At 43.0% G+C, this 27,892-nt stretch overlaps 3 protein-coding genes, 1 long non-coding RNA gene and 1 pseudogene across 4 annotated transcripts; 3 read left to right on the top strand and 2 right to left on the bottom strand.

Annotated features, from left to right (window-relative positions):
- The first annotated feature begins 69 nt into the window (after positions 1 to 69).
- Positions 70 to 663, top strand: LOC117192508 (annotated as a pseudogene).
- LOC117192485 (polynucleotide 5'-hydroxyl-kinase NOL9-like) lies at positions 605 to 27,892 on the bottom strand. The gene is made up of 7 exons (XM_033397184.1): positions 27,861 to 27,892; positions 14,212 to 14,295; positions 14,075 to 14,135; positions 3,278 to 3,524; positions 3,066 to 3,215; positions 990 to 3,011; positions 605 to 926 (listed from the first exon to the last, which is right to left on the bottom strand). Exons 4-7 carry the CDS (start codon positions 3,477 to 3,479, stop codon positions 676 to 678), a joined length of 2,625 nt encoding a protein of 874 aa, XP_033253075.1. The 5' UTR covers positions 3,480 to 3,524; positions 14,075 to 14,135; positions 14,212 to 14,295; positions 27,861 to 27,892; the 3' UTR covers positions 605 to 675.
- LOC117192501 lies at positions 11,007 to 12,545 on the top strand. Its single transcript, XM_033397210.1, has 2 exons — positions 11,007 to 11,891; positions 12,373 to 12,545. The coding sequence occupies exon 1, from the start codon at positions 11,042 to 11,044 to the stop codon at positions 11,372 to 11,374; it is 333 nt and encodes a 110-aa protein (XP_033253101.1). The 5' UTR covers positions 11,007 to 11,041; the 3' UTR covers positions 11,375 to 11,891; positions 12,373 to 12,545.
- On the top strand, positions 15,499 to 16,417 carry LOC117192516. Its single transcript, XR_004474360.1, has 2 exons — positions 15,499 to 15,972; positions 16,042 to 16,417. It is a non-coding gene; the product is annotated as an uncharacterized LOC117192516 (long non-coding RNA).
- LOC117192488 (polynucleotide 5'-hydroxyl-kinase NOL9-like) lies at positions 18,282 to 19,955 on the bottom strand. Its single transcript, XM_033397191.1, has 3 exons — positions 19,654 to 19,955; positions 19,453 to 19,602; positions 18,282 to 19,398 (listed from the first exon to the last, which is right to left on the bottom strand). Exons 1-3 carry the CDS (start codon positions 19,946 to 19,948, stop codon positions 18,371 to 18,373), a joined length of 1,473 nt encoding a protein of 490 aa, XP_033253082.1. The 5' UTR covers positions 19,949 to 19,955; the 3' UTR covers positions 18,282 to 18,370.

Below are 27,892 nucleotides of genomic sequence, written 5' to 3'. Positions count from 1 at the left end.
GTATTTTATATTGTCAGCTGTTTGCCATCGTAATCAGTGCTGCCATGCCAACATACCGTAAGATCTAGCGAATGAACATCTGGCAGCGCTGTACAGCTGTTTATTGAAAATTACTTAACTTCTTATTAAAATCTTTCATATTTTCCGCCATTTACCTCAAGTAGTTCAACTGTTTAAATAGAGGGACCTTAAGTGAGCTAAGTTAATTTTTGATCTGTATATTTTGGTATATAAGATCTGCGCCGATTTTCTTCAAAAGTTCATAGCAAGTGGGGAAAAAGTGATATACAAAATTACTTAACAAAAACATGCTGCAGGGATTGATTCAGAGGTGAAAATCAACGAAAATTCTTTTGTATAGAACATTAATAACTATTGTTATTTTAGAACCTGCCTGGTGGAATTCAACACGGCACAAACCATCCTAGTGCGCCAGAAGCATGCCTTCGACCGGACCGTGCTCAAGCCGAAGGTCCGCTGCCACTTCCCCAAGCCCCGCGAGGTGAAACGCATCAACGTCCACGCAACGTCCTCGCATGTCCACCCCAGAGGGACGTCGTGTACTGATGCGCAGGATACTGAAGGGCAGACACAATATCTCGCCTTAGCCTCTATATCAATAAAGCTTTATTTGGATTTTTACTTTTCATAAAAGTACAGGTAGCTGGTTTAGCATTAATATTTTTTCATGGAAGACGTCCGCGAATAGAACTGATTGATGCTCTTTGTCAGCCAGCCGGCGTCGTCCTGCTGAAAGACGAACGGCATGTTGCTGCCGACCTGCGGCCCAGGCTCCGTGAAGAACTTTTGCGGAAGGCTGATGTCTCCACAGGATATAAGGCAATTCACTTGGCACATTCGCTCCAGAGGAATGGCCGGCACGAGATACAGCTTCTCTTTCTCAAAGTCAATGGCACGGACGACACCTGATGGGGAATACGCGAAATGATCAGTGAAATAATCAACTGAAATGGTTGAACTCTGCTTACCTATGCCCAGGCACACGGGCAGATCCTGAGCTTCCAGATGGGCCAAGTAAACCACATTGGCTTCCATTCCAGCGATAATGCTACTCTTATCAAGGTCTTCCTCTGTGGAATGGACGACTTGAATATTCACAAAAGATGAGCTGAGGGGCTCGCAGTCAGTCAGGTGCTTGGCACTGCCCTTCAGGCAGGAGCTGAGGCGGACCAACAGATTGGCGAATCTCATATCCCTGGGACTCATTCGCCAGACTCCCTGCTGTCTAGGTGGGACAGCACTGGGCAGCTCGTGGAGCGTGTACTTATGGTTTTTACCCTCAACCATGAACGCCGTATTTTTGTAGACATAGGGACCTTTGACCTTTGAAAGGGTCGACCAGTCGAGTAGCGACTTAAAGTTGTTCATGGGTAAAGTACTCGAGATCTGCACCACATCCGTCGGCTTGATGTAGTCCACCAGCAGAGCAATCAGCTCGAGGCCAAATCCGCTGTTGTAGCCCATCGTGTTGATCAGAAAAGGCATGTTGGCATACTCGGGATTATTTTGGATGTGGCTCATCAGCTGGACCACCGCCTCGAAATACTGCTCGTGGCACATGACGATGTTTGTGTCGCCCACGACGTGAGCCCGATCCGGCTGCTTGTTCAGTAGGAATCCTGGCCCCAGAAGCGGCTCTTCAATGACAGTGCAGGAGACAGTTTGCTGCAAAAAGATCTCCGGCTGGCCAATGTCCAAATCAATGAACAGTAGGCGTGGAAAAGCGTTCAAATGCCGATTGAGCAGATATCGCAGCAGGGTGGACTTGCCGACACCCTTCCCACCGGTTACCATCAGGCGGCTCGTCTTCTGAATCTTCAGCTTTGTCCACTCATAAGGTACTTGAAGGGTGCGTTTTCTGTCCGAGCTCTGGATGTAGCAGTTGAGCAGCATCTCGCTTTGCGAGTGCGGCACATTAGCCCCATTCACCTGGGGGAACAAAATCTGGCTCATGTACTGCTTTAAAGTTTCGAGCATGTTCTGGTCCTTGGTGTTCCTCTGCAAGAGCACAAGGGCATCCTCCTGACTATTGAATCCCCCCTGAACGTTGTCCAATTGTGCGCACGTAAAGTTCTCAGACAATTTGTCCCATTCAACCTTCTCTTGCATTGGTTTCGCACGCTTTTTCGGAGAAATGCTCACCCAATTGATGCCCTTGGTGGAGTAGATGGTCAAGTTTTGACGTTTTTTGGCTCTGAAGCCGTTCACTGTGATCTGACCAGCCAACAGGGTCAACACGGCAGTGCCATAGAGCTCTATGTCCTCTTTGATCACGGCCAGCACATCGTTGCACGTCAGGCTATTCTCAAAGACGCTCAACGCTGGGGGGCAGTAAGGTAGATCTACATTGAAATCCTGGCAGTGCTGCATTGATCGGTTAGCCTCGTCTACTTCCATGGCACTTTCATCATCCTTAGTCACTGCTACTGTTTCCGGCGATGCATGTGGTTCGGTTTCAGTTGGGGACAGATCTTCTTTAACTTCTTCAATAGTGATTAGAGACTCTGCATCTGAGTCCTGCTGTGCTTCTGGTAGAACTTTTATGTCGCAAATCTTTTCATCCTTCAGGGTGCAGGAACCAAGATCCTCGTTTAATAGCTGTGGTTCGGCTTCCGATGACGATAGTGCTTTTGTCTCCGCATCTTGTTGATCTTCCAGTGGAGCTTCGTTAATAGCGAATGGAGAGGCCAAATCCAAGGCATCTTTATCATCAATTGGTATTTTATATTCTTTATCCGGCTCAATTCCAGCTTCTTTATCGTTGATGGATTGGATAGTCGATTCCTGAGTTTTAATTCCACAGTCATGCCCATCGGTGAGCTCTTCTATGGTTGCGGATTTCTCATCGTTGTAGAAAATGACGATCTTTTTAATGGATCCCGTCACAAATAAACGGTTTGTTGATTGAGCGTTCTTATTTTTAGGAAAGTAAACAAATTTTTTGATTGTTCTTTCAAGTACCATTGGCACCCGCCAGGCAGTCTTAGATTCTATAATAAAACAAAATTAATAGAGAAAAATAGATTGGGACGTTTAGTACTCACGTGTGTATAGAAAAAAATCAGTCTTTTGGTCATCATCAGAGTTACTGTTGCTCCCAAGAGTTCCCGCTTCAGAGGACGTATCATGAGATGCCTCCAGGTCCAGCTCTGATTCACTGGAATCCTCTGTGGAATCAGCAATATCACTTGTTTCTTTAGTAAAGCAGTTGTGAATAGTTTAGTTTAGTTAGTTTAGTTTTATTTTAAGTACATACCATCCTGCAAGTAACGCAATTCCGACCATATTTTATTTGCGACTTCTGTTTTGGGCTCCACACCAATGCCAACATCAGATTTCTTAAATTTTTTTAGACAACCCGCAGTGGTTGTTATATAGGAGACTGATCGCTTCTTTGGCGCAAGAATATCTGAAGCGTGTGCGGTGCCCTCAGACTCAGCTTCAATGGTGTCCCACATGTTACACTGCTTCACAGCGAGTTTCTTAGTTAATTCTTGGTCCACCTGTTGAGTTTCTCGTTTTAATTTTGTTTTAACAAAAATATCAGTCATTTTTCAGTCAAACAAAAAAACCCGGCGCATGTGAACAGTCGATAAAAAGTAAAACAAATCAGCTGACTTATCGAATATCGTACGGCTCTCAGAAATATGGCATCTCATTTTAAAAATATACCGTAAATATACTGACGAAATCAAGTTATATTTTACATATTCCTCGTTTTTGATATTCCATGGAATATTACTAGCTATATAGATAATTTAGTCATGCCCACATCATTTTATCCGATTAATGAATCTATTTTCTTCAAGGTTGGTTAGTTTTTAGTCCTTGCTTTTATTGCATTTTGTGTAAAAAAAGGTTTTAGCGAAAATGGTCAAACAAATGAAACGTAATAAAACGTAAGAGAAAAATCGTTCCAATTGCTCAATTTCCTTATTCCGTTGAATAATGCTGACTAACTAAAACGTTTAGCTTTGCCCATATAATTTCAGGCTATTAATGAATACATTTTTTACCTGATTGACTACTTTTAAGTACCCTGATTTTTATTGTATAGTGTATAAAACAAGGTTTAAGCAAAAAGGGTCAACAAAAAAACAGTGGCAACGTAAGTGAGTGTGAAATGTCAGTCAACCGGAATGTGGGCACAGGTATACCCTATTTCGTTGAAATATATGAAGAAACTGTTTTTCCAAGCTGTTTCAAGACGCAATTAATATAGAAATGATCTCAGATTGTTATGCTTTGGACATTTTAATGCATATGATTAGGGTCTTGTAAATATATCTCGATCCCGATACCCATGCTTGGTTTCTGTAAGAAGACCAAAACCTGCAAAATATCGTTGAAATACCTTTAAAACAGAAACTGACTAGTTTTGGCCTTTATTGGTGCATTAGATGACAAACATTTTTTCGGTTCTTGAACATCCATTTCCCAGGGTATGCAAAATGTTGCTCAATCCGCGCAATGTTGTGGAACAGTGCTGCTCGATTTCACGGCACATGAGTCTGGCCCTTACAAATTAATGTTGCCAGCAACATAAAACGTATGAAAACGTAAGTGGGGATGGAATGCAAGGGACATTGTTGAGCTGAAAAGGACATTGTATCCCGGAAAAATTCCCTCAATTTGAGAAAATTTCCCACCACAAAATAGAGAGTATGTCACAAAAAAAAGAGAGCAAGTCCCAATAAAATATACGGTCTCACTCTAAAAAATACCGAAAATGTATCATATTCCTCGTTTTTTATCTTCCGTCGAATATTCCCAGCTAAATGATCATTTAGCTCAACCCACATAATTTTATGCCATTAATGAATTTATTTTCTACTTGACTGGCCTATTCTAAATACTTGCTTTAATTGGATTTCTGTATACCGTTTAAAATTAAAAATAATAGATTGATGAAATTGACCATTATATACCGATATGCAGTCGGTTCAATTTTGACCTAAAAAAATACCAAAAAGTATTAAAAATACCGTAAACGGTCACCCTGTTCCCTGTTTTAATACTGATCTACAATGGACTACTAATCTCCCAACATGGCAAGGTATATGGCCTAGAGAGGTAACAAAATAGAATGAACTATAAATTATAGTCTATAATGCATCCAAATGTAACCTCGTGCTAAAACATCCTGCAATGCGCATTCAAGCCAATTGGTTGAGTCACTATCGGAAAACTATCACAGCTATCTAGGGGGCGCCACAAGCCATCCGCTAGTATCATTTGGCGCGATATTTGAAACTGAGAAAACACTGTATTGAAGCGACCAGAACGAAACGTGAATGGAATTTAATTGATGCCATGAGATTCATCATATTTAACACACCCAATAACATCCGTTTACTAATTAGACCTGTCAAAATTTCCATGATGGTCTTTGCCCAAACAAAATCAAATTAAGGCTTAATCGAAGAAAACACCAAGCACTGACATCAGATCAGGCGTGTGACGAACCTAGTGATAATTAGTCCACCTATATCCACAGATGACGTGTGACTGGGTCCCAGTCCAATGTGAGAAGTGCTCCTCTCTGTTTAGGTCTGGTTAAATAGAAACGTGCCCCTTTCTCACTTTTTGTCGCCTGTGGGAATGTCGAGAATGAATCAATCGTGAATCAATGCCCCGCAGAAAGCGCATCCCAGTCAAAGCTGATTAGCACTTTGCCGACTCTGATTCCCACTCCTCCACGGAAGCCTTCACGGCGATGTTGAACCCACATTACTGTCTCAATTAGAACGAGTGCATTTCCGAGTAATTCAAGGGATTCCAATGATTCACTTGGCGATCGCTTAGAGAGCCTCTCTGGAATGTCGCCTGTAATCAGGGTAGAACCAAATAATACCGAATAATCCAAATCCCGCAAATGTCTTTTGATAAGACGAGTACCAATTTAATATTGTTTTTCACTCTCTGACATTTGTTGACGTCGGCCTCTGGGGACCGCTTATCGCCAGCCATTTGTCTTATTGCGTTCCAAACCGGCTTTCGGCTCAAGAAACTAATTAAATGAAATGAAATTCGTTGTGCCAGGCAGAGATCTCTGTGCTCCCCGTCTAAAAATACCCAAACCCAGACAAACAAACGGAGAGGAGAGGAAAAGAAATGTAGGCAGAGTCAGACTTTGGATCCGTGGTGGGGTTTTGGGTCTCTGGATAGATTGATGTTGATAGGTGTTGATGGGCAATTTCGCTAAATGATTTCCAATTGTATAAATCCGATGGCATTTGCTTTATTTTGGCATGCGGCGGCCCCCAACCGGTTGGCCATTGACACGGGACCAAGACTTGCCTTGTCAATCGGGTTCAGCATCGAGGCTCTAAGCGTAAGCGTAGATGGATTCTTGATTCTTGATCGGGTTCTAATCACGTGTGGCATGGTGCGGTGTGAGGGGAAGGGCGACCTCCTCCAATAATCAGCTCTGTTTGTCTCCGGCATCGGCATCGGCAACGGCAACGGCTCCCACCCAGGCCAGGCCAGGCCAGGCCAGGGCAGGCCAATTCAGTGAAGCGGAGCTCATTACCATTTCAAGACCCACTCGACCTTCAGTCTCCTCAAGCATGAAAGTCAATTTTCAAGTGCCTACAACTCGCTTCGAGCCCCGCAACTTGTGTGTTGACAATTTTCCAAGCCCAAGCGTAAAGCCGAAGACCGAAGACGCAGCTGTAGTTTAATGCGTCATCAAACGGAGATTTGCATAAGTTGAGCAGCTCGCGCACATAATTATCTTCAAATTGGTTCCGATTCGGTTTATTAGATATATCTCACTCATCGCTATGCGACGACAATTAACCGATCAGCTTTACGACTCGACCTGTCTACCTGTCTGCCGGCTTCCGTGTTGCCCCGCTCCGCCACTCCTTCGCTCCATTCCCATTGAAATTTCCGTTTACCCAACCCAAATGTCACAATCCTGTGATTCCATCCGGTGCGTAAAAGACTCAGCTGTCGGATCTCTGCGGATTAGTGCCTTTGATTAATAAGTGCGTCATGGAAAAGTTTAATTAAAATCGAAATCAAAATCAAAATCGTAGTGCTAAATGCAAACGACAAAAATATTGAACGACTATGTGACGCATTTTCCTCACCGCAGTTGCGACTCCTGTTTAGAGTCCCTTTGCCTATGGCGCTAATTACGTGACCAGCAGCTGGCGGAGAAGCCAATCAAGCCAAGTGCCGGCAAACACCATTGCCAACAATTTGGCAATTTGACAATTTGGCTTAAAGACGTTGCTCCGTGCTCTTGCGCCCCTTCCCGGAGTGGGATACACCGCGATATCGGTAACACTTAGCATCGAAAGCGTCAAGTGCCATGGAGTGGAGTGGAGTGTAGTGGAGGAGGCGAAACCAATTCCAAAACCAAAACCCGTTCAGCATACAAAAACGTCACGAAGCCCCAGAGTCAGAGAGTGAGAGGGGACCCAGGGCCGTATAAAAGTGAATTTGTGACAAAAATTCTGAACAGTTCAAGCGCACGCTCAGCAGCGTTCAGATCGCATCGAGAATACGAGTAAAAAACACCAAAAACAAGGTGATAAGCGGCTACTGATAACAAAAAGCAATATAGACATCCATCATCATCGGAATCTAGATCGGCATCGCATCGGAATTTGTGTAATCTGGATTTGACACTTCGCGAGTGCCTTAAATTTATTTGTATATATATATATATATATATATATATGGATATATGGATATATATACATACATATGTATATGGAATTCTACTCGTATAAGATAAGCCCCGCACAGCTAACGTACTTTGATTATTTTTGGCGCCGTACAAGTCCAAAAGCATTATTAAATCAAGTTATTCTATTCCTTATGCTGTCTTGATGGCTTTCAATCTTGTGATGTGATCTGATCTGAACTGATCCGATCTGATCTTCATGAGGAAGTGCGCTATAAAAGAGCACTTAAGGGGTGCTCTTTTTTCTGCTGCTTTTCGACTGGTACTGCACTTGTCAGTGGATTCGTGTTGGCAATCCTGTTGCCTTCATTCGGTTTTTCAAATTGTTAACACTGAACCACAAAAACCACAAAACCTCAACCGGTTACAGCCCAGAAATCCATATTATCAGTCTTCTCCTTTGCTGCGTTTTGCTTGACTAAAATTAATTATACCCGTTACTCAAAATGAGTATTGGGGTATGTTAGATTTGTGGTGAAAATGGATGTGTGTAACGTCCAGAAGGAATCGTTTCCGACCCCATAAAGTATATATATTCTTGATCAGCATCAATAGCCGAGTCGATTGAGCCCTGTCTGTCTGTCCGTCCGTCCGTCTGTCCGTCTGTCCGTCCCCTTCAGCGCCTAGTGCTCAAAGACTATAAGAGCTAGAGCAACGATGTTTTGGATTTAGACTTCTGTGATATGTCACTGCTACAAAAATATTTCAAAACTTCGTCCCGCCCACTTACGCCCCACAAAGGGCGAATATCTGTGGCATCCACAATTTCGACGATACGAGAAAACTAAAAATCGCAGAATCGTAGAAGATGACTATATCTTCTAGGGTGCAAAATCTGAACCAGATCGTATAATTATTATAGCCAGAATCAAGAAAACAATTTCATTCTTTCTCGCTCTGTCTCTCTCTAACAAACAGGTTTCATGGTCGGTTTTGCCAATTGCAAAATATAAGTTCAAGGATCTCAGAAACTATAAGAGCCAGAGCAACCAAATTTGGTATCCACACTCCTGTGATATCAGATCTTGACCGTTTTGTTTCAAAATTTCGCCACACCACCTTCCGCCCCGCAAAGGACGAAAATCTGGGCCATCCACAAATCTCAGAGACTATTAACGCTAGAGTAACCAAATTTGGTATTCGCACTTCTGTTAGATCTCACTATAAAACGTATATCTCAAAATTTCGCCCCACCCCCTTCGGCCCCCACAAAGGACGAAAATCTGAGGCATCCACAAATCTCAGAGACTATTAAGGCTAGAGTAACCAAATTTGGTACACACACTCCTTTAAGATGACACTATAAAACGTATATCTCAAAATTTCGCCCCACCCCAACGTTGTGAGTTGCTGCAAATTGCCAGTGCAATTGATTTGTTCCTTTTGGGTATAAAAATGATCTGATCTGATCCAGATTCAGCAATCTGATAGATATGGTCATTATCTATGATTCTGTGTTTTTAGTTTTCTCGAATCTGCAATATTGTGGATGCAACAGATTTTCGTCCTTTGTGGGGGCGGAAGGGGGTGGGGCGAAATTTCCACACAAAATGGTCAAGGTCCGATATCACAGGAGTGTGGATACCAAATTTGGTTGCTCCGGCTCTTATAGGTTCTGAGATCCTTGAACTCATATTTTGCAATTGGCAAAACCGACCATGAAACCCTGTGTGTTAGAGAGACAGAGCGAGAAAGAATGAAATTGTTTTCTTGATTCTGGCTATAATAATTATACGATCTGGTTCAGATTTTGCACTCTAGAAGATATAGTCATCTTCTACGATTCTGCGATTTTAGTTTTCTCGTATCGTTGAAATTGTGGATGCCACAGATTTTCGCCCTTTGTGGGGGCGGAAGTGGGCGGGGCAAAGTTTTGAAATATTGTTGTAGCAGTGACATATCACAGAAGTCTGGATCCAAAACATCGTTGCTCTTGCTCTTATAGTCTTTGAACACTAGGCGCTGAAAGGGAAGGACAGACGGACAGACGGACGGACAAACGGACGGACAGACGGACGGACGGACGGACGGACGGACGGACAGACGGACGGACGGACAGACGGACAGACAGACATGGCTCAATCGACTCGGCTATTGATGCTGATCAAGAATATGTGTACTTTATGGGGTCGGAAACGATTCCTTCTGGACGTTACACACATCCACTTTTACCACAAATCTAATATACCCCAATACTCATTTTGAGTATCGGGTATAAAAAGTATCCCACCGAATAAACTGCCGAAGAACCAGTGCCCATCCTTGGGATATAGTTTTCCAACACTAATTGCAGCTCTCATTTAAATCTCGAGGATCGTTTACAAACACTAACTGTCAACACGCAAATTAAGCTGCAGCTAAAAGCATATATATACATATGTACAATTTATAAATACATATATATTAACTATATCTACATACACTTCTTTATCTAGTTTGCTAACATTTATGTACAAACACAACTCCACTAAAAGTCTTTTCTGACTGCAACAGGGATGTTGTTAAGCCATTTTTATGAAGTTCAACTCTCGTTTTACACAGGACAAAAGGCAATAAAAATACAATATCAATATAAAAGAAAAACAAGAGAGTTACAGATTAAGAGATGGAGAGGCAGAGAGAGAGAGACAGAACTAAGCTAACTCCTGGCTGTTTGGTGGAGACACACACACACTCACATAAAGAGGGGGAGGGAGGACAACAGCTTAGATGTGACAACGACAAGAGGCAGTAGACAAGAGAGACATCACACACAATCACGGGCGCGTTCACACAAAAGCGACATCATTTACCTTTGGCGACATTTCAGACAGTGTTGTTGTTGCTGTTGTTGTAGTTGACATTGTTGCTGTTGGTGTGATTGTTGTAGTTGTTGTTGTTGCAGATGATGATGATGCAGATGATGATGAAGTTGTTAGAGTATTGTTGTTGTTTTTATGGTTGTTGTTGTCTAATACAATGTCTGTGATGGCAACAATGTGAGAGGATGGGGATGAGTTTGAGGGTGAGGATGAGGGTGAGCAGGTCCCTGTGGCCGATGTAGAGGTGGACATGGATGGCAACGAAGACGTTTCCACAGCTTCGATTGATGGCACAACAGAGGAGGAGGACACTGACACTGAGGAGGTGGCATCATAGGGTGAGAATGGCTTCTGCTTGCTATTGCTGCTGCTGCTGCTGTGCTGTGGTGGGGTGGGGGGCGATATGGGTGGGGGTGTGGTGTTATCAGCGGTGCTGAATGTGGCAACAGTATCCACATCTACGACGGCAACGGCATCCGCCTGATTCCCTGCTTCCTCCTCCATGTAACTGGACTTTACCATGTCCGTGGCAGAGCCAGGCATCCCAGTTGTGGCTGTTGCGGCAGCCGCTGTGGTGGTGTCCACATCATTTTCCTGGAATTTCCCTGCAGCGGCGCCCAATTGCTGGAGTTCCACATCCTCTACATCATCATCATCGTCAGCACCAGCACCACCCTCATCGACGGACGATGGCTCGAGCACTGGGACCAGCTCCTTGATGTTCTTCGTATTCTCAATAGTCTTGCTTATCACGGACTCCAGCTTGGAGACGCTCTCCTCGATCTCCTCCTCCACACTGGCCACCGAGGGCGTGGCAGACGCAGAGGCAGAATCCTCCTCCGACTTGGGTTAGTCGATGATTCGATTGTTAGTTACGATTAGTATTTGGATTTCGATGGCGATATCGATATCGATTTCAGTTTAAACATTCATCAAACAAGTGAGAGAACGAGAGAACACAATGAGAGCGATATATAGACAGAGAGAGATAGAGCGAGAAAGAAATGGCAAAAGAGAAGAAAAAACGTATACACCATATGATGAATTACAGTTATTTATAGTGTAAATATGTATATACCCTGCAGTACCAGCAGTGAGCGATGACGAATGCCATCTACAATGTCATCGAGGCGTTGACGCCAGCCAAATCGAACCCTTTGTTTTTTCTTTTGTTTCTTTCTTTTCCGCGCGTGCCGAACGTAATTCGGTTCTGCCGACCGTGCGCAGTAGCAGAGAACTTCGTTTAATCTTTTCGTCTTCTTTGCGACTGCGTCGACAGAACTCTTTTGCTTTGTTCTTTGCTATTTGCAATCGTCACACGGAGTTTTAATAAGTGAAAATAAGTAATCTGTGATTATTATTATTATCAGGTAAGTGCAGTTTTTAAATAATTAATAATATGTGTTGTACGCGTGTTAAATAAAAAAAATCTCAATTGTATAAAAAGTTAAATTTATGAAAAAACTGTGTTCAAATTATATTAATGTTTCGCTGCATTCACATTATATTTCTTTATTCTTCTCTTATGCTCGGGAATAAAAGAAGAATAAAGAAATAGAATATAAATCCGTATTAGCGAATTAATTTGTTATAATCTGCGGTGGGCACGAAATTGCAATTTTTGAGCAGTCCAGCAGCAAAACAAACAACAAAAGAAAAGCAACAAAAAGTAACCCTTATTTGTGCGGCTTGGCTCGAGCATGTACATTTTTTTGCGCGTGTTTTGTTTTTGTTGTTGGAGGAAATGAACAGCCCACCGCTGACCTACAGTGAACATTGTTGTTTTTGTTATACAATTGAACCAAATTAATAGTAATTGTACATATATATAATATATCCATATTATTTCAGCGGCGGTGAAGATGAAAATACCCCACGAGCCAGCAGAAAAAGTGATTCGGAAGGCTATTCACAATATTAAGAATAGCTATTTTCAAAAGGGCGCAAGGGACAAAAAATACAAAGCTCTGGCATCCTTAGACAATAATTAATAATAATTTTTAATAAATAAAACTAATTGGAAAAATAAACAATTGAATGTATTACTTTTTTATATTAAATGCATGATTTTTCGTGAAAAATCATCACTTACAAAATGCATGATATTTAGGTAAAAATCATCACCTATAAAATGCATGATTTTTAGGTAAAAATCATCGCTTATTATGTGCATGATCTTTAGGCAAAAATCATGCATTTAATAAGCGTGATTTAAGCCAAAAAAATCATCACTTATAAAATGCATGATTTTTAGGTAAAAATCATCGCTTATTAAGTGCATGATTTTTCGGCAATGCTCGATGACAATGTCATCGATTATGCCCTAGGACATCTCCATGTTAATGTCATCAGCTCAGCGTATGGCCGGTCATCAACTATGTCATCGGGGGTAGTGACGCGGTCATCGACGTGTCAGCAGCTGAGTCATTAATGACCCGTACTGCAGGGTAGATATCGGATATATGTATGCATGTATGTGTTTCTATAGTATGTGTGTAGGTGTATCCGTGTTCCATGTAAAGTGGTTTTCTTTTTGTGTGTTTGTGGCTGTGCGAATTGTTATTAACAAAGTGAAGTGTTGTAAAACGAACAGAAAAAAACTTGTGACTTCCGGAAATAATAACGGAATCTCGACTCGTATGCGTTATACCAAAGACTATACAATACCAAGATGTTGCATGAGCGACCAAAAAGCTGTTCTACGGCGGTTCCTAACATTAGGACCTAAAAGGCACGTGGAGCGCGCGGGGTTTCAATTCCCTTTTCGCCTGTACTTCGTCTCTACCGCTACCCCGCTGCCCATCGGTTTCGTCTGTTCGGCAATGCCTTCACCAGCAACGAAATAATTCTGGACTCTCGAGCCTCAGCACCGTCGAAGCGGTGGTCGCGGATTACCGATGTCTTTGGAGCGGCACAGTGGGACCTTTGACCGTCTTAGCTTGCTAAATTAGTTAGTGAATATGAGTTCAATAAATATTTGCACACTGAAAAAATGTTAAACTTTGAGTGCTTATATCTCCTAAACTAAAACTATCTTGAAAATTCGATTGGAAAATTCTCTATTAGATGCGTACATTAAATTTATCTAAAGCACTCATACAATTTTTTGACTATTTTGCCTGAGTCCCCACTGTGCCGCGCCAAAGACATCAGCGACCACGATGCCCTACGGTTTCGGCACGCAGCACTGACATGCTTTCACACCGACTCGACGCTGACCGAGGCATTGACGAAGCCGAGTAGCATTTCGGAGGCGAAGGTAGCGTAAAAGAGAATTGAAGTACTAGCCCCGCGCGACCGTACCAAGAAGCGTCAAACGAAAATTGAAAAAGCATTTGTTCCTCATGCAACATCTTGGTATTGTATAGTCTTTGGTTATACATATACTCGTACATAATTCAACACCATCCACAATGCATTAACCTCGGAGTATTCGCATTTAAACGGATTAACGGATAACGGATAATAAAAACACCGAGAGAATGAACCAAAATAAATATTGGGAATGTAGTAGGTACATATAACCAATTGAGTAATCAATCGGAACACTCTCCACTCCATGATGATGACGATGCGCATGCGTAGTCACCGCGGGAACTTCCGTGCTTGGCTCACTGTTCCAAAGATAGAACATAAAATGACAGACACTCAGAAGAGGCACAGAAGACAGGGACTGTCTGTATTACTTACATAGCATCCTCTCCCTCATCTTCATACTCGTAGTCATCATCGTCGGCTCCAGAACCCTCCGATTGACGTCGCCGGCGATGGGATCTAGAATTGAAAGGAGGATCGTCAGGGCAACATTCTTTCGGTGTGATTTATGCGCATATGTCATATCTCAATGAACATTAGTTATTTCTTCTTTGATTGATGCATTCCTAATATAAAACGAGGGGGAACGTTGTGAGTTGCTGCGGACACCGCAACTCTACGGTTATACCCGATACTAAGTCAGTATGGCTCTCCTCCGGCAGACGCTGCTAATATTAAACGACACGACAAAGAGTGCGTGCGAGAGAGACAGAAAATCAGTCTGAGCGTGACGTCGGTCGCTGCGTAGCCACTGCAAATTGATTTGTTCCTATTGGCTATAAAAATGATCTGATCTGATCCAGATTCAGCAATCTGATATATATGGTCATTATCTATGATTCTGCGTTTTTAGTTTTCTCGAATGTGCAATATTGTGGATGCAACAGATTTTCGTCCTTTGTGGGGGCGGAAGGGGGTGGGGCGAAATTCTGAGATATACGTTTTGTAGTGAGATCTAACAGAAGTGCGGATACCAAATTTGGTTACTCTAGCCTTAATAGTCTCTGAGATTTGTGGATGCCCAGATTTTCGTCCTTTGCGTGGGCGGAAGGGGGTGTGGCGAAATTTTGACATAAAACGGTCAAGGTCCGATATCACAGGAGTGTGGATATTAAATTTGGTTGCTCTCGCTCTTATGGGTTCTGAGATCCTTGAACTCATCTTTTGCAATTGGCAAAACCGACCATGAAACCTGTGTGTTAGAGAGAGACAGAGCGAGAAAGAATGAAATTATTTTCTTGATTCTGGCTATAATAATTATACGATCTGTTCAGATATTGCACCCTAGAAGATATAGTCATCTTCTACGATTCTGCGTTTTTAGTTTTCTCGTATCGTCGAAATTGTGGATGCCACAGATTTTCGACCTTTGTGGGGGCGGAAGTGGGCGGGGCAAAGTTTTGAAATATTCTTGTAGCAGTGACATATCACAGAAGTCTGGATCCAAAACATCGTTGCTCTAGCTTTTATAGTCTTTGAGCACTATGCGCTGAAGGGGACGGAGAGACGGACGGACGGACGGACGGACGGACAGACGAACGGACGGACAGACGGACAGACAGACATGGCTCAATCGACTCGGCTATTGATGCTGATCAAGAATATATATACTTTATGGGGTCGGAAACGATTCCTTCTGGACGTTACACACATCCACTTTTACCACAAATCTAATATACCCCAATACTAATTTTGAGTATCGGGTATAAAAAGGCCAGGTCCCAGTTCCCAGTTCCAGGCACTCCACTCATAGAAGCGTCCCCCTTTTTGCGTACGCAGCATCCGCAAAAGAGTGCCAAAAACTGGAATGGTAATGGTCGGGATTTAGTACAGTGGTCACTCGCTAAATTAAATCAACCAAAGTTGCTAATTGAATGAATTGCTAATACAGAGAAGCATACTCTGGAAAAACCAAAGCTTTCGGTATACCTTCCAGCAGCTGGTGGTCAGTGTTTGCGAGGACACACTGTGTCTGGTATTGGCACGGGCAAAATCAGTGCGGGCGGAAACTGAGTGCCGTCATCAAAACACACACGCACACACACACACACACTCTCGTCGCAGGCAAAGAGAGAAAGGAAGGGAGAGAGGCTGAAAAGACAGACACATGAAAGTCAGCAGAGGGGAGAAGGGTGGGTAAGTGAAGTGACAGCTGCCCCAGCCGCACCGCATCCGCATGACCGGGAAAACACTCTCCATTTGCAGGGGGCCTCCGCCGCCGCCGCCACCACAATCATTTGTTAAGCCTCGTGGCCATGACTACTGGACTCTGGCTGACCGTGTCCTGGTCAGATTTTTCGAGTTTTCTCGCCCTCTCTTACGCATCCATACACGAACACAACACACACCATCATCATCATCATCAACACCAGCAAATGGGAGAAAAAGAACAACAGTGCTGCTGCTGTTGCAGCCTCCTCCACCAACCATCACGCTTCCGTGTTTCGAAATTCAATTTATGTATACTTTATGGTGGGAGACGAACCGAACGAACGGAGCAAAATTTACAGTTTGGCCGATTAGCTGAATGGAGTTGTTGTAACAGTGTGACTGTATTTTATATTGTCAGCTGTTTGCCATCGTAATCAGTGCTGCCATGCCAACTTTCCGTAAGATCTAGCGAATGAACATCTGGCAGCGCTGTACAGCTGTTTATTGAAAATTACTTAACTTCTTATTAAAATCTTTCATATTTTCCGCCATTTACCTCAAGTAGTTCAACTGTTTAAATAGAGGGACCTTAAGTGAGCTAAGTTAATTTTTGATCTGTATATTTTGGTATATAAGATCTGCGCCGATTTTCTTCAAAAGTTCATAGCAAGTGGGGAAAAAGTGATATACAAAATTACTTAACAAAAACATGCTGCAGGGATTGATTCAGAGGTGAAAATCAACGAAAATTCTTTTGTATAGAACATTAATAACTATTGTTATTTTAGAACCTTCCTTGTGGAATTCAACCCGGCACAAACCATCCTAGTGCGCCAGAAGCATGCCTTCGACCGGACCGTGCTCAAGCCGAAGGTCCGCTGCCACTTCCCCAAGCCCCGCGAGGTGAAACGCATCAACGTCCACGCAACGTCCTCGCATGTCCACCCCAGAGGGACGTCGTGTACTGATGCGCAGGATACTGAAGGGCAGACACAATATCTCGCCTTAGCCTCTATATCAATAAAGCTTTATTTGGATTTTTACTTTTCATAAAAGTACAGGTAGCTGGTTTAGCATTAATATTTTTTCATGGAAGACGTCCGCGAATAGAACTGATTGATGCTCTTTGTCAGCCAGCCGGCGTCGTCCTGCTGAAAGACGAACGGCATGTTGCTGCCGACCTGCGGCCCAGGCTCCGTGAAGAACTTTTGCGGAAGGCTGATGTCTCCACAGGATATAAGGCAATTCACTTGGCACATTCGCTCCAGAGGAATGGCCGGCACGAGATACAGCTTCTCTTTCTCAAAGTCAATGGCACGGACGACACCTGATGGGGAATACGCGAAATGATCAGTGAAATAATCAACTGAAATGGTTGAACTCTGCTTACCTATGCCCAGGCACACGGGCAGATCCTGAGCTTCCAGATGGGCCAAGTAAACCACATTGGCTTCCATTCCAGCGATAATGCTACTCTTATCAAGGTCTTCCTCTGTGGAATGGACGACTTGAATATTCACAAAAGATGAGCTGAGGGGCTCGCAGTCAGTCAGGTGCTTGGCACTGCCCTTCAGGCAGGAGCTGAGGCGGACCAACAGATTGGCGAATCTCATATCCCTGGGACTCATTCGCCAGACTCCCTGCTGTCTAGGTGGGACAGCACTGGGCAGCTCGTGGAGCGTGTACTTATGGTTTTTACCCTCAACCATGAACGCCGTATTTTTGTAGACATAGGGACCTTTGACCTTTGAAAGGGTCGACCAGTCGAGTAGCGACTTAAAGTTGTTCATGGGTAAAGTACTCGAGATCTGCACCACATCCGTCGGCTTGATGTAGTCCACCAGCAGAGCAATCAGCTCGAGGCCAAATCCCCTGTTGTAGCCCATCGTGTTGATCAGAAAAGGCATGTTGGCATACTCGGGATTATTTTGGATGTGGCTCATCAGCTGGACCACCGCCTCGAAATACTGCTCGTGGCACATGACGATGTTTGTGTCGCCCACGACGTGAGCACGATCCGGCTGCTTGTTCAGTAGGAATCCTGGCCCCAGAAGCGGCTCTTCAATGACAGTGCAGGAGACAGTTTGCTGCAAAAAGATCTCCGGCTGGCCAATGTCCAAATCAATGAACAGTAGGCGTGGAAAAGCGTTCAAATGCCGATTGAGCAGATATCGCAGCAGGGTGGACTTGCCGACACCCTTCCCACCGGTTACCATCAGGCGGCTCGTCTTCTGAATCTTCAGCTTTGTCCACTCATAAGGTACTTGAAGGGTGCGTTTTCTGTCCGAGCTCTGGATGTAGCAGTTGAGCAGCATCTCGCTTTGCGAGTGCGGCACATTAGCCCCATTCACCTGGGGGAACAAAATCTGGCTCATGTACTGCTTTAAAGTTTCGAGCATGTTCTGGTCCTTGGTGTTCCTCTGCAAGAGCACAAGGGCATCCTCCTGACTATTGAAGCACCCCTGAAGGTTGTCCAATTGTGCGCACGTAAAGTTCTCAGACAATTTGTCCCATTCAACCTTCTTTGCATTGGTTTCGCACGCTTTTTCGGAGAAATGCTCACCCAATTGATGCCCTTGGTGGAGTAGATGGTCAAGTTTTGACGTTTTTTGGCTCTGAAGCCGTTCACTGTGATCTGACCAGCCAACAGGGTCAACACGGCAGTGCCATAGAGCTCTATGTCCTCTTTGATCACGGCCAGCCCATCTTTGCACGTCAGGCTATTCTCAAAGACGCTCAACGCTGGGGGGCAGTAAGGTAGATCTACATTGAAATCCTGGCAGTGCTGCATTGATCGGTTAGCCTCGTCTACTTCCATGGCACTTTCATCATCCTCAGTCACTGCTACTGTTTCGGGCGATGCATGTGGTTCGGTTTCAGTTGGGGACAGATCTTCTTTAAATTCTTCAATAGTGATTAGAGACTCTGCATCTGAGTCCTGCTGTGCTTCTGGTAGAACTTTTATGTCGCAAATCTTTTCATCCTTCAGGGTGCAGGAACCAAGATCCTCGTTGAATAGCTGTGGTTCGGCTTCCGATGACGATAGTGCTGTTGTCTCCGCATCTTGTTGATCTTCCAGTGGAGCTTCGTTAATAGCGAATGGAGAGGCCAAATCCAAGGCATCTTTATCATCAATTGGTATTTTATATTCTTTATCCGGCTCAATTCCAGCTTCTTTATCGTTGATGGATTGGATAGTCGATTCCTGAGTTTTAATTCCACAGTCATGCCCATCGGTGAGCTCTTCTATGGTTGCGGATTTCTCATCGTTGTAGAAAATGACGATCTTTTGAATGCATCCCGTCACAAATAAACGGTTTGTTGATTGAGCGTTCTTATTTTTAGGAAAGTAAACAAATTTTTTGATTGTTCTTTCAAGTACCAATGGCACCCGCCAGGCAGTCTTAGATTCTATAATAAAACAAAATTAATAGAGAAAAATAGATTGGGACGTTTAGTACTCACGTGTGTATAGAAAAAAATCAGTCTTTTGGTCATTATCAGAGTTACTGTTACTCCCAAGAGGTCCCGCTTCAGAGGACGTATCATGAGATGCCTCCAGGTCCAGCTCGGATTCACTGGAATCCTCTGTGGAATCGGCAATATCACTGGTTTCTTTAGTAAAGCAGTTGTGAATAGTTTAGTTGTTTTATTTTAAGTACATACCATCCTGCAAGTAACGCAATTCCGACCATATTTTATTTGCGACTTCTGTTTTGGGCTCCACACCAATGCCAACATCAGATTTCTTAAATTTTTTTAGACAACCCGCAGTGGTTGTTATCCAGGAGACTGATCGCTTCTTTGGTGCAAGAATATCTGAAGCGTGTGCGGTGCCCTCAGACTCAGCTTCAATGGTGTCCCACATGTTACACTGCTTCACAGCGAGTTTCTTAGTTAATTCTTGGTCCACCTGTTGAGTTTCTCGTTTTAATTTTGTTTTAACAATCATATCAGTCATTTTTCAGTCAAACAAAACAAACCGGCGCATGTGAACAGTCGATAAAAAGTAAAACAAATCAGCTGACTTATCGAATATCGTACGGCTCTCAGAAATATGGCATCTCATTTTAAAAATATACCGTAAATATACTGACGAAATCAAGTTATATTTTACATATTCCTCGTTTTTGATATTCCATGGAATATTACTAGCTATATAGATAATTTAGTCATGCCCACATCATTTTATCCGATTAATGAATCTATTTTCTTCAAGGTTGGTTAGTTTTTAGTCCTTGCTTTTATTGCATTTTGTGTAAAAAAAGGTTTTAGCGAAAATGGTCAAACAAATGAAACGTAATAAAACGTAAGAGAAAAATCGTTCCAATTGCTCAATTTCTTTATTCCGTTGAATAATGCTGACTAACTAAAACGTTTAGCTTTGCCCATATAATTTCAGGCTATTAATGAATACATTTTTTACCTGATTGACTACTTTTAAGTACCCTGATTTTTATTGTATAGTGTATAAAACAAGGTTTAAGCAAAAAGGGTCAACAAAAAAACAGTGGCAACGTAAGTGAGTGTGAAATGTCAGTCAACCGGAATGTGGGCACAGGTATACCCTATTTCGTTGAAATATATGAAGAAACTGTTTTTCCAAGCTGTTTCAAGACGCAATTAATATAGAAATGATCTCAGATTGTTATGTTTTGGACATTTTAATGCAAATGATTAGGGTCTTGTAAATATATCTCGATCCCGATACCCATGCTTGGTTTCTGTAAGAAGACCAAAACCTGCAAAATATCGTTGAAATACCTTTAAAACAGAAACTGACTAGTTTTGGCCTTTATTGGTGCATTAGATGACAAACATTTTTTCGGTTCTTGAACATCCATTTCCCAGGGTATGCAAAATGTTGCTCAATCCGCGCAATGTTGTGGAACAGTGCTGCTCGATTTCACGGCACATGAGTCTGGCCCTTACAAATTAATGTTGCCAGCAACATAAAACGTATGAAAACGTAAGTGGGGATGGAATGCAAGGGACATTGTTGAGCTGAAAAGGACATTGTATCCCGGAAAAATTCCCTCAATTTGAGAAAATTTCCCACCACAAAATAGAGAGTATGTCACAAAAAAAAGAGAGCAAGTCCCAATAAAATATACGGTCTCACTCTAAAAAATACCGAAAATGTATCATATTCCTCGTTTTTTATCTTCCGTCGAATATTCCCAGCTAAATGATCATTTAGCTCAACCCACATAATTTTATGCCATTAATGAATTTATTTTCTACTTGACTGGCCTATTCTAAATACTTGCTTTAATTGGATTTCTGTATACCGTTTAAAATTAAAAATAATAGATTGATGAAATTGACCATTATATACCGATATGCAGTCGGTTCAATTTTGACCTAAAAAAATACCAAAAAGTATTAAAAATACCGTAAACGGTCACCCTGTTCCCTGTTTTAATACTGATCTACAATGGACTACTAATCTCCCAACATGGCAAGGTATATGGCCTAGAGAGGTAACAAAATAGAATGAACTATAAATTATAGTCTATAATGCATCCAAATGTAACCTCGTGCTAAAACATCCTGCAATGCGCATTCAAGCCAATTGGTTGAGTCACTATCGGAAAACTATCACAGCTATCTAGGGGGCGCCACAAGCCATCCGCTAGTATCATTTGGCGCGATATTTGAAACTGAGAAAACACTGTATTGAAGCGACCAGAACGAAACGTGAATGGAATTTAATTGATGCCATGAGATTCATCATATTTAACACACCCAATAACATCCGTTTACTAATTAGACCTGTCAAAATTTCCATGATGGTCTTTGCCCAAACAAAATCAAATTAAGGCTTAATCGAAGAAAACACCAAGCACTGACATCAGATCAGGCGTGTGACGAACCTAGTGATAATTAGTCCACCTATATCCACAGATGACGTGTGACTGGGTCCCAGTCCAATGTGAGAAGTGCTCCTCTCTGTTTAGGTCTGGTTAAATAGAAACGTGCCCCTTTCTCACTTTTTGTCGCCTGTGGGAATGTCGAGAATGAATCAATCGTGAATCAATGCCCCGCAGAAAGCGCATCCCAGTCAAAGCTGATTAGCACTTTGCCGACTCTGATTCCCACTCCTCCACGGAAGCCTTCACGGCGATGTTGAACCCACATTACTGTCTCAATTAGAACGAGTGCATTTCCGAGTAATTCAAGGGATTCCAATGATTCACTTGGCGATCGCTTAGAAAGCCTCTCTGGAATGTCGCCTGTAATCAGGGTAGAACCAAATAATACCGAATAATCCAAATCCCGCAAATGTCTTTTGATAAGACGAGTACCAATTTAATATTGTTTTTCACTCTCTGACATTTGTTGACGTCGGCCTCTGGGGACCGCTTATCGCCAGCCATTTGTCTTATTGCGTTCCAAACCGGCTTTCGGCTCAAGAAACTAATTAAATGAAATGAAATTCGTTGTGCCAGGCAGAGATCTCTGTGCTCCCCGTCTAAAAATACCCAAACCCAGACAAACAAACGGAGAGGAGAGGAAAAGAAAGGTAGGCAGAGTCAGACTTTGGATCCGTGGTGGGGTTTTGGGTCTCTGGATAGATTGATGTTGATAGGTGTTGATGGGCAATTTCGCTAAATGATTTCCAATTGTATAAATCCGATGGCATTTGCTTTATTTTGGCATGCGGCGGCCCCCAACCGGTTGGCCATTGACACGGGACCAAGACTTGCCTTGTCAATCGGGTTCAACATCGAGGCTCTAAGCGTAAGCGTAGATGGATTCTTGATTCTTGATCGGGTTCTAATCACGTTTGGCATGGTGCGGTGTGAGGGGAAGGGCGACCTCCTCCAATAATCAGCTCTGTTTGTCTCCGGCATCGGCATCGGCAACGGCAACGGCTCCCACCCAGGCCAGGCCAGGCCAGGCCGGGGCAGGCCAATTCAGTGAAGCGGAGCTCATTACCATTTCAAGACCCACTCGACCTTCAGTCTCCTCAAGCATGAAAGTCAATTTTCAAGTGCCTACAACTCGCTTCGAGCCCCGCAACTTGTGTGTTGACAATTTTCCAAGCCCAAGCGTAAAGCCGAAGACCGAAGACGCAGCTGTAGTTTAATGCGTCATCAAACGGAGATTTGCATAAGTTGAGCAGCTCGCGCACATAATTATCTTCAAATTGGTTCCGATTCGGTTTATTAGATATATATCACACTCATCGCTATGCGACGACAATTAACCGATCAGCCTTACGACTCGACCTGTCTACCTGTCTGCCGGCTTCCGTGTTGCCCCGCTCCGCCACTCCTTCGCTCCATTCCCATTGAAATTTCAGTTTTCCCAACCCAAATGTCACAATCCTGTGATTCCATCCGGTGCGTAAAAGACTCAGCTGTCGGATCTCTGCGGATTAGTGCCTTTGATTAATAAGTGCGTCATGGAAAAGTTTAATTAAAATCGAAATCAAAATCAAAATCGTAGTGCTAAATGCAAACGACGAAAATATTGAACGACTATGTGACGCATTTTCCTCACCGCAGTTGCGACTCCTGTTTAGAGTCCCTTTGCCTATGGCGCTAATTACGTGACCAGCAGCTGGCGGAGAAGCCAATCAAGCCAAGTGCCGGCCAACACCATTGCCAACAATTTGGCAATTTGACAATTTGGCTTAAAGACGTTGCTCCGTGCTCTTGCGCCCCTTCCCGGAGTGGGATACACCGCGATATCGGTAACACTTAGCATCGAAAGCGTCAAGTGCCATGGAGTGGAGTGGAGTGTAGTGGAGGAGGCGAAACCAATTCCAAAACCAAAACCCGTTCAGCATACAAAAACGTCACGAAGCCCCAGAGGCAGAGAGTGAGAGGGGACCCAGGGCCGTATAAAAGTGAATTTGTGACAAAAATTCTGAACAGTTCAAGCGCACGCTCAGCAGCGTTCAGATCGCATCGAGAATACGAGTAAAAAACACAAAAAACAAGGTGATAAGCGGCTACTGATAACAAAAAGCAATATAGACATCCATCATCATCGGAATCTAGATCGGCATCGCATCGGAATTTGTGTAATCTGGATTTGACACTTCGCGAGTGCCTTAAATTTATTTGTATATATATATATATATATATATATATATGGATATATGGATATATATACATACATATGTATATGGAATTCTACTCGTATAAGATAAGCCCCGCACAGCTAACGTACTTTGATTATTTTTGGCGCCGGACAAGTCCAAAAGCATTATTAAATCAAGTTATTCTATTCCTTATGCTGTCTTGATGGCTTTCAATCTTGTGATGTGATCTGATCTGAACTGATCCGATCTGATCTTCATGAGGAAGTGCGCTATAAAAGAGCACTTAAGGGGTGCTCTTTTTTCTGCTGCTTTTCGACTGGTACTGCACTTGTCAGTGGATTCGTGTTGGCAATCCTGTTGCCTTCATTCGGTTTTACAAATTGTTAACCCTGAACCACAAAAACCACAAAACCTCAACCGGTTACAGCCCAGAAATCCATATTATCAGTCTTCTCCTTTGCTGCGTTTTGCTTGATTAAAATTAATTATACCCGATACTCAAAATGAGTATTGGGGTATGTTAGATTTGTGGTTAAAATGGATGTGTGTAACGTCCAGAAGGAATCGTTTCCGACCCCATAAAGTATATATATTCTTGATCAGCATCAATAGCCGAGTCGATTAAGCCCTGTCTGTCTGTCCGTCCGTCCGTCTGTCCGTCTGTCCGTCCCCTTCAGCGCCTAGTGCTCAAAGACTATAAGAGCTAGAGCAACGATGTTTTGGATTTAGACTTCTGTGATATGTCACTGCTACAAAAATATTTCAAAACTTCGTCCCGCCCACTTACGCCCCCACAAAGGGCGAATATCTGTGGCATCCACAATTTCGACGATACGAGAAAACTAAAAATCGCAGAATCGTAGAAGATGACTATATCTTCTAGGGTGCAAAATCTGAACCAGATCGTATAATTATTATAGCCAGAATCAAGAAAACAATTTCATTCTTTCTCGCTCTGTCTCTCTCTAACAAACAGGTTTCATGGTCGGTTTTGCCAATTGCAAAATATAAGTTCAAGGATCTCAGAAACTATAAGAGCCAGAGCAACCAAATTTGGTATCCACACTCCTGTGATATCAGATCTTGACCGTTTTGTTTCAAAATTTCGCCACACCACCTTCCGCCCCCGCAAAGGACGAAAATCTGGGCCATCCACAAATCTCAGAGACTATTAACGCTAGAGTAACCAAATTTGGTATTCGCACTTCTGTTAGATCTCACTATAAAACGTATATCTCAAAATTTCGCCCCACCCCCTTCGGCCCCCACAAAGGACGAAAATCTAAGGCATCCACAAATCTCAGAGACTATTAAGGCTAGAGTAACCAAATTTGGTACACACACTCCTTTAAGATGTCACTATAAAACGTATATCTCAAATTGATTTGTTCCTTTTGGGTATAAAAATGATCTGATCTGATCCAGATTCAGCAATCTGATAGATATGGTCCTTATCTATGATTCTGTGTTTTTAGTTTTCTCGAATCTGCAATATTGTGGATGCAACAGATTTTCGTCCTTTGTGGGGGCGGAAGGGGGTGGGGCGAAATTTTCACACAAAATGGTCAAGGTCCGATATCACAGGAGTGTGGATACCAAATTTGGTTGCTCCGGCTCTTATAGGTTCTGAGATCCTTGAACTCATATTTTGCAATTGGCAAAACCGACCATGAAACCCTGTGTGTTAGAGAGACAGAGCGAGAAAGAATGAAATTGTTTTCTTGATTCTGGCTATAATAATTATACGATCTGGTTCAGATTTTGCACTCTAGAAGATATAGTCATCTTCTACGATTCTGCGATTTTAGTTTTCTCGTATCGTTGAAATTGTGGATGCCACAGATTTTCGCCCATTGTGGGGGCGGAAGTGGGCGGGGCAAAGTTTTGAAATATTCTTGTAGCAGTGACATATCACAGAAGTCTGGATCCAAAACATCGTTGCTCTCGCTCTTATAGTCTTTGAACACTAGGCGCTGAAAGGGAAGGACAGACGGACAGACGGACGGACGGACAGACGGACAGACAGACATGGCTCAATCGACTCGGCTATTGATGCTGATCAAGAATATGTATACTTTATGGGTCGGAAACGATTCCTTCTGGACGTTACACACATCCACTTTTACCACAAATCTAATATACCCCAATACTCATTTTGAGTATCGGGTATAAAAAGTATCCCACCGAATAAACTGCCGAAGAACCAGTGCCCATCCTTGGGATATAGTTTTCCAGCACTAATTGCAGCTCTCATTTAAAGCTCGAGGATCGTTTACAAACACTAACTGTCAACACGCAAATTAAGCTGCAGCTAAAAGCATATATATACATATGTACAATTTATAAATACATATATATTAACTATCTCTACAAACTCTTCTTTATCTAGTTTGCTAACATTTATGTACAAACACAACTCCACTAAAAGTCTTTTCTGACTGCAACAGGGATGTTGTTAAGCCATTTTTATGAAGTTCAACTCTCGTTTTACACAGGACAAAAGGCAATAAAAATACAATATCAATATAAAAGAAAAACAAGAGAGTTACAGATTAAGAGATGGAGAGGCAGAGAGAGAGCGACAGAACTAAGCTAACTCCTGGCTGTTTGGAGGAGACACACACACACTCACATAAAGAGGGGGAGGGAGGACAACAGCTTAGATGTGACAACGACAAGAGACAGTAGACAAGAGAGACAACACACACAATCACGGGCGCGTTCACACAAAAGCGACATCATTTAACTTTGGCGACATTTCAGACAGTGTTGTTGTTGCTGTTGTTGTAGTTGACATTGTTGCTGTTGGTGTGATTGTTGTAGTTGTTGTTGTTGCAGATGATGATGATGCAGATGATGATGAAGTTGTTAGAGTATTGTTGTTGTTTTTATGGTTGTTGTTGTCTAATACAATGTCTGTGATGGCAACAATGTGAGAGGATGGGGATGAGTTTGAGGGTGAGGATGAGGGTGAGCAGGTCCCTGTGGCCGATGTAGAGGTGGACATGGATGGCAACGAAGACGTTTCAACAGCTTCGATTGATGGCACAACAGAGGAGGAGGACACTGACACTGAGGAGGTGGCATCATAGGGTGAGAATGGCTTCTGCTTGCTATTGCTGCTGCTGTGCTGTGGTGGGGTGGGGGCGATATGGGTGGGGGTGTGGTGTTATCAGCGGTGCTGAATGTGGTAACAGTATCCACGGCAACGGCATCCACCTGATTCCCTGCTTCCTCCTCCATGTAACTGGACTTTACCATGTCCGTGGCAGAGCCAGGCATCCCAGTTGTGGCTGTTGCGGCAGCCGCTGTGGTGGTGTCCACATCATTTTCCTGGAATTTCCCTGCAGCGGCGCCCAATTGCTGGAGTTCCACATCCTCTACATCATCATCATCGTCAGCACCAGCACCACCCTAATCGACGGACGATGGCCCGAGCACTGGGACCAGCTCCTTGATGTTCTTCGTATTCTCAATAGTCTTGCTTATCACGGACTCCAGCTTGGAGACGCTCTCCTCGATCTCCTCCTCCACACTGGCCACCGAGGGCGTGGCAGACGCAGAGGCAGAATCCCCCTCCGACTTGGGTTAGTCGATGATTAGATTGTTAGTTACGATTAGTATTTGGATTTCGATGGCGATATCGATATCGATTTCAGTTTAAACATTCATCAAACAAGTGAGAGAACGAGAGAACACAATGAGAGCGATATATAGACAGAGAGAGATAGAGCGAGAAAGAAATGGCAAAAGAGAAGAAAAAACGTATACACCATATGATGAATTACAGTTATTTATAGTGTAAATATGTATATACCCTGCAGTACCAGCAGTGAGCGATGACGAATG

Source organism: Drosophila miranda (genome assembly GCF_003369915.1).
Source record: "Drosophila miranda strain MSH22 chromosome Y unlocalized genomic scaffold, D.miranda_PacBio2.1 Contig_Y2_pilon, whole genome shotgun sequence".
Taxonomy (NCBI): domain Eukaryota; kingdom Metazoa; phylum Arthropoda; class Insecta; order Diptera; family Drosophilidae; genus Drosophila; species Drosophila miranda.
This window is presented reverse-complemented; position numbering and strand designations above follow the sequence as displayed.